The 5,588-nt window shown below is 54.7% G+C and overlaps 1 protein-coding gene across 1 annotated transcript in view; it reads left to right on the top strand.

Moving 5' to 3' along the window:
• ZC3H12D (zinc finger CCCH-type containing 12D) overlaps window positions 1-5,588 on the top strand; it is a 20,930-nt gene that overhangs the window by 14,098 nt on the left and 1,244 nt on the right. Inside the window, exons 3-5 of the mRNA XM_008575986.1 lie at window positions 816-1,050; window positions 4,330-4,436; window positions 5,476-5,580. Of these exons, the coding sequence (XP_008574208.1) occupies window positions 816-1,050; window positions 4,330-4,436; window positions 5,476-5,580 (447 nt within the window). The remainder of the gene's footprint in view (window positions 1-815; window positions 1,051-4,329; window positions 4,437-5,475; window positions 5,581-5,588) is intronic.

Here is a 5,588-nt window from a genome sequence, read left to right as displayed (position 1 = left end):
TGAGTTAACTATTAGGTGAAGAAGGGATTTTCTTTTGCATGTTTCCAAAGGCAAAACTCAGATTAAACAGTAGACCTTCCCGGGATGTGGATTTTAGCTCCTGATAAGAAAGACCTTGTAATAGTTATACCACCCGATACGTGTTCGCCTCCCTACTAGTTTTTGCAAGAGCCCTCACACACCTGGCTTGTTCAGTCTACTCACAAACATTCTGAGATAGGTAAAGGACGTGTTATTATCTTCATCGTAGAAATGTAAAACTTGACATTAAACCAGGGGTAAAGTACCCAAGAACTGAAGGTCAGCCCAGAATCCAGGCTGTAGATTGTTGATCGTGGACTTTTCCTATTATATTCTTGAGTCTCTCAGAACTGTGAGGTATGGGATGCCCCAGCCCAAAGCCCAGCCCAAAGGAGTCCCAGGCAGATTCCTGTGTGGTGGGGGAAGTTGGAGGAGTCATTGCTAAGGCATTACCGGGGCTAATACAGCTAGAATAGGAATGTCTTTCTCCAGAAGGCCCCTGTATCTACTATAATAGGGGCGTTGTGGCATGTAACCCTCAAAGGGACAAGGGTTACAGCTGACATCTCCTGAAGTGACTCCCTTGCTGGGCACCATCCTCTTACTCCTGCCAGGACACTGGTGGGACAGAAACCAAGCAGCCTCCCTGCCCCTCATCTGACTGGCTGGGGAGCGGGGTGGGGAGGCAGGGATGGCTCAGAGAGGACCCCTGGGCCCTGTTTTAGGGTGGTTCATTGTGGGGGGGGAGCCTTTCTGAAAGCCCTTACACATGGTGCCTGTCGCCCGCGGCCCAGAGCAGCACGTGCTGGAGGAGCTGGAGAGGCAGGCGGTGCTCGTGTACACCCCGTCCCGCAAGGTGAACGGCAAGCGGGTGGTCTGCTATGACGACCGCTACATCGTGAAGGTGGCCTACGAGCAGGACGGCATCATCGTCTCCAACGACAACTACCGGGACCTGCAGAGCGAGAATCCTGAGTGGAGGTGGTTCATCGAGCAGAGGCTGCTCATGTTCTCCTTTGTCACCGATCGGTATGGCGGGGAGGCCCCGGGGGCCTGGCGGGGAGGGCTGGGGGCCCAGCGGGGAGGGCTGGGGCGCTGGTGGGAAGCTCTCCCACTTCTAGTCAAAGCGGGGTCACATCCAGTCCTGCAGAGAGAGCTGCACTATGACCACCCAGTCCCCTCCCCCAGGCTGCCTGGTCATCTCTATCCCTCTGGGTCTCCCCTCTTTTCTGGTCAGCTTCGCCTGTGGACCCTTTCCCCAGCAGGGCTGTTTTGTCCCAACCGTCCCTGACTTTGCTCTTCCTAGGGCCACATCTAACTGACTCACCACAAAGTTGCCCAACAGGTGGGCCAAGCAGATGCTTAGGGCACCATTAACTTTTTTTTTTTTTTTTTCAATTTAGAGAATTTAATCCTTCCGGTAAGAGCACTGAAATAACCATCATGGGAAAAACCTAAACTTTGTTGCATTTCCTTTCACTTATTTTATGTTTCTTTCTTTTTTCAAAAAAAGTTTGAATTCCATATAGGAGTGGGCAACGGAATCTTTTCTTTTGGATTGTAAAATCCAGTTTTAGTCCATTTTGTGTTGCCATAACAGAATTACCTGAGACTGGGTAATTTATAAAGGAAAGAGGTTTATTTGGCTTACGATTCTGGGACAGCTGCATCTGGCACGGGCCTCAGGCTGCTTCTACTCATGGCGGAAAGTGGCAGGCAGCCGGCAGGTACAAGCAGATCACATGGTGACAGGAAGCAAGAGAGAGAGAGAGAGAGGAGGTGCCAGGGTGCTGTGAACAACAAGCTCTCATGGGAACTAATCGAGCAAGAACTCACTCATTAATCCCCCCTCCCCCAGGGAGAGCATGAATCCATTCATGAGGGATCCGCCCCCATGACTCAATCAGTTTCCAACACTGCCACATTGGGGATCAAATTTCCACATGAGTTTTGGAGGGGACAACACATCCAAACTCCATCACTTAACCTGCTTGGAACTGTCTCCAGACCCCTGGTTGAAATGTTCAAGAGAACCGGTTGGTCCCCCTGGGTCAAGCCCACCCAGCCACACTGGGGGAAGGGAGGGACATCAGGGTCGCAAGGCACAAAATAGACAGCAGGTACTGGGTGAAGGCTTTAGCTTGAGCTAAGTGGACAGGAAACGATGGCTTGTCCATGGCAAGCGTGTCAGGCATGCCGAGAGCAAGCCCTGGGCGTCTGGCAGGTGGATGTGGGCCTGGGGACTAGGGTAGTGTGGGACAGGTGGGGAGGGCTCAGCAAGCTGGACCACCACTCCCATTTCAATTTCTCTTCCAGGCAATGGTAGCTTGGCCCTTGTTCTGGGCTCTCCAGCTGGCTTTTCGGGATGTGGTTTGAGATCAGCTCCCCAACTCTGTGAGGGCAGGGACTGTATCTGCCTTATGTGCCATGTCCCCAGCATGCCTGGCACAGAATAGGCATGCAGTAGCTGGCTGTTTGAGTGACTGAGTGCATAAACGAGTGCACGAACAGCTGGGGCCCTGGCGAAGGGTGGGTGGGAGAGAGAAGGAGGCAGCCCAGCTCCTGACCCCAAAGCCAGGGATGCAGAGGCGTGTGGGAAAGAGCTGGGGCTTTGGACCAAGCAGATGAGGTTTCCAGCCGAGGCCCTGCCACTCACTGGCCATGTGTGGTGGGGAAATTGCCTACCCTCACTGAGCTGAAGTGTTCTTCACCTTGAAAAGGGATTAATAATATTACCTCGAGATCATTGTAAGGACTAGAAGGAATTGTATCCCAGAAGTGGTAGCAGTTATTCCCAGGCCAGACCAGGACATGGGGCCCCAAAGGAGCACTGTTGTTCCCACTGCCACCTGCCCCTGCAGCTCTGGAGGTGGAGGCAGCCTCCTGAGCCCCAAGGCAGATGTTCCAGCCACCCTGCAGTAGCCCCCAATGTCGTTTCTAGGTACAAAAGGCCAGCGGCCTGGAGAAATCTGGCAAGTCTGGTAACCATGGGTTCCAGAAGTCTTCACTGAGTTTTGATGGATCATGGCTGCCTCTGGCCTGGTGACAGCCTGGGGCCCAGGCCAAAGCCTTTTGTTTGCTGGGCCCTACTAAAGGGCTGCCAGAAAGTCCCCCCATCGGCTGCCAGATGCAGGGCCTGCCTGCCCGCCTATAAAGGAGGGCAACTGCCCTGGCATCCTGGGCACGTCCACAGGGCCCCCTTGGCAAAGCTCTTGCTCCAGAGAGAGCAGGAGGTGAAGTCTTGGGGGACCTTTAATAACTGCAGTGGGCGGCTCCCCAGATTCTTGGTCAGGGCCCAACTCTGCCGCAAGGCTGGCTGTGTAGCTGGGAGCTGAGCCATGGAGGCTGCTCCGGACCAGGGATGGCCCAGCTCTCTGCAGGGTGAGACCTCAGCATGACTCTTGGATTCTCAGGGGGACATCCACCCATTAAAACATCCACAATCCCTCCAGCAGAACCTTTGTATGACCTGGAACTGTCTCCTGGGAACAAAAGTATTCATATAAAAAGTGGGTCTCACTAAATGAAGGAAGTTTTCCTTCTCAGGAATTTTGTTTCCACTTTGAGCCCTGAATATCCCAAGCATGTGTTCCCTTCCTTTTAGGGCTCAATGCCAGAGAGCAGAGAGGGCAGGCAGGGGACAGGGTAGTGTCACAGAATGTCCAGGTCAGTGCAGCCCCTGGAGCTGAAGACCAAACCTGGAGCCCCAGGGTTTGCAGAAGAGGGGGTTGAGTCTGTGAAGAGGCTCTCTGTGCAGGTGGCACCTGCGGTCTGCTTCTTTACTGATTCATAGGCTGGTATTTCAAACTCTCTGTAAATATTGATCCTTTACCTGTATATGTCCAGGCTGTGTTTGGAGATAGACCTAAGCCTGCCTCAAGGAGCTCATACAACTCTAAAACCTTCTAGGGGAGCCCTAGAGCAATTAGGCTTCAATTTTCCTGGATAAAAATCACCTGGGAAGTTGTTACAATGCAGATTCCTGAACAAGCTCAGATTTGGATTAAGCAGGTCTCATGTAAAACCCTGATAACAAGTGTCTAGGTGATTCTGATTCTGCCAGCTTGAACCACAGCAGGAGAAACACAGCTGTGCTGTGCTCTGTATGGGGTCAGCATGAGGGCAGACTTTTGCTCCTTTAAGATGCTAAGACAAGCCCCCTGGGTGGATGGTGAGCCCAGGCCGCTGAGGTCATGCCTGCTGCTTGCTGGGTGGTTTGGGCCTCTCTTCTCCTCCCACCCCCCAATACAGGTGCCAGGGGCACATGTCAATTGGTCTGGCAGTCACCTCTCTGTGCTTATTTTCCAGATTCATGCCTCCTGATGACCCCCTGGGCCGCCGAGGACCCACCCTGAGCAACTTCCTGAGCAGGAAGCCAAAGCCCCCTGAGCCGTCCTGGCAGCAATGCCCCTATGGTGGGTAGCACACAGTGCCTTGTGGGCCCTGTTCAGGGCTTTGGGTGGGGATGACACAGGGTCACAGTCAAAAGCGCTGGCCTAACAGTCAGCAGCCTGGGTTCTAGCTCCAGTTCTACCCTTAGCCAGCTGTGACCCTGGAGAGGTAGCAATCTGTCTGAGGGCAGTGTCCTGACAGGGTTATTGTAAGGATGAACTGACATCCTGGACGGCTGTTGCACGGGAGCATTTGTGAGGGCCAGATGCAGGGGTGACACTAGAGCAAAGCCGTGTCTGAGCAGCAGAGAGGCCGCGCACACCCTCGGGCTGCGCACACCCTCAGCTCCCCGTCAGCAGTCCCTTCCACCTGCCCCTGCCTCACCATCCCCCCACCCCCCTACCGTTATGGACTGATCGGTGCTGTCCATTAGGAGTTAAGGATTTTATTCCAGAACCCCCCAGGGGTGCCGGCCTTCTAGCCAGCTCTTTATGTACCTTTGTCAAGTTATTCAATGTCCTGAGGTCTCAGAAGTGCATAAACCTTGGGTGACATCCAAAGCCATTTCTTGTTAGAATTAAGGTGACCATGGGTATATTCAGGCCCACCCTGCCCTCTTTCACTTTCAGAAGTGCTGGGGTTTGGACTTACTTGATCACCTCTGTTAGAACAGAGCCTAGGAAAGGGCAATGGTTAGCCCAAGGGATGTGGACAACGGTGGAAACTGAGGCAGCGCTGCAGGCACAATCCTATGCCATGAACACCCACTCCCTACGTCCCCATCCCCAAGGCTGGCCCTGTCCACGGGGTCCCTGGGGAAGCGAAGGCTGAGGTCATCCTACCCAGAGATGCGGTCTCAGTCTCTGGTCGGGGAGTTCTGGGACACTGCAGCCTCGGGGTTAGTGAGTCCAGCAAAGCCGCCCTCCTGCCCGTGCCCCCGGGCACCGTGTCCCCCGCTCGGTCCCGAGTCCAGATCCTGAGGCCTTTCCGGGGCGCCGAGGCTGCGGAGTCGGCGGCGGCCCTTCCCGGAGGCCTCACCCCGCGCCTCTCGGCCCCTTCCAGGCAAGAAATGCACCTACGGCATCAAGTGCAAGTTCTACCACCCGGAGAGGCCGCACCACGCGCAGCTGGCGGTGGCCGACGAGCTCCGCGCCAAGACGCGGCCGGGCGCGGCC

Source organism: Galeopterus variegatus, unplaced genomic scaffold, assembly GCF_000696425.1.
Source record: "Galeopterus variegatus unplaced genomic scaffold, G_variegatus-3.0.2 Scaffold1270, whole genome shotgun sequence".
NCBI lineage: Eukaryota > Metazoa > Chordata > Mammalia > Dermoptera > Cynocephalidae > Galeopterus > Galeopterus variegatus.
The sequence above is the reverse complement of the archived record's forward strand: the minus strand, read 5'-3'. Positions and strand labels throughout refer to the sequence as shown.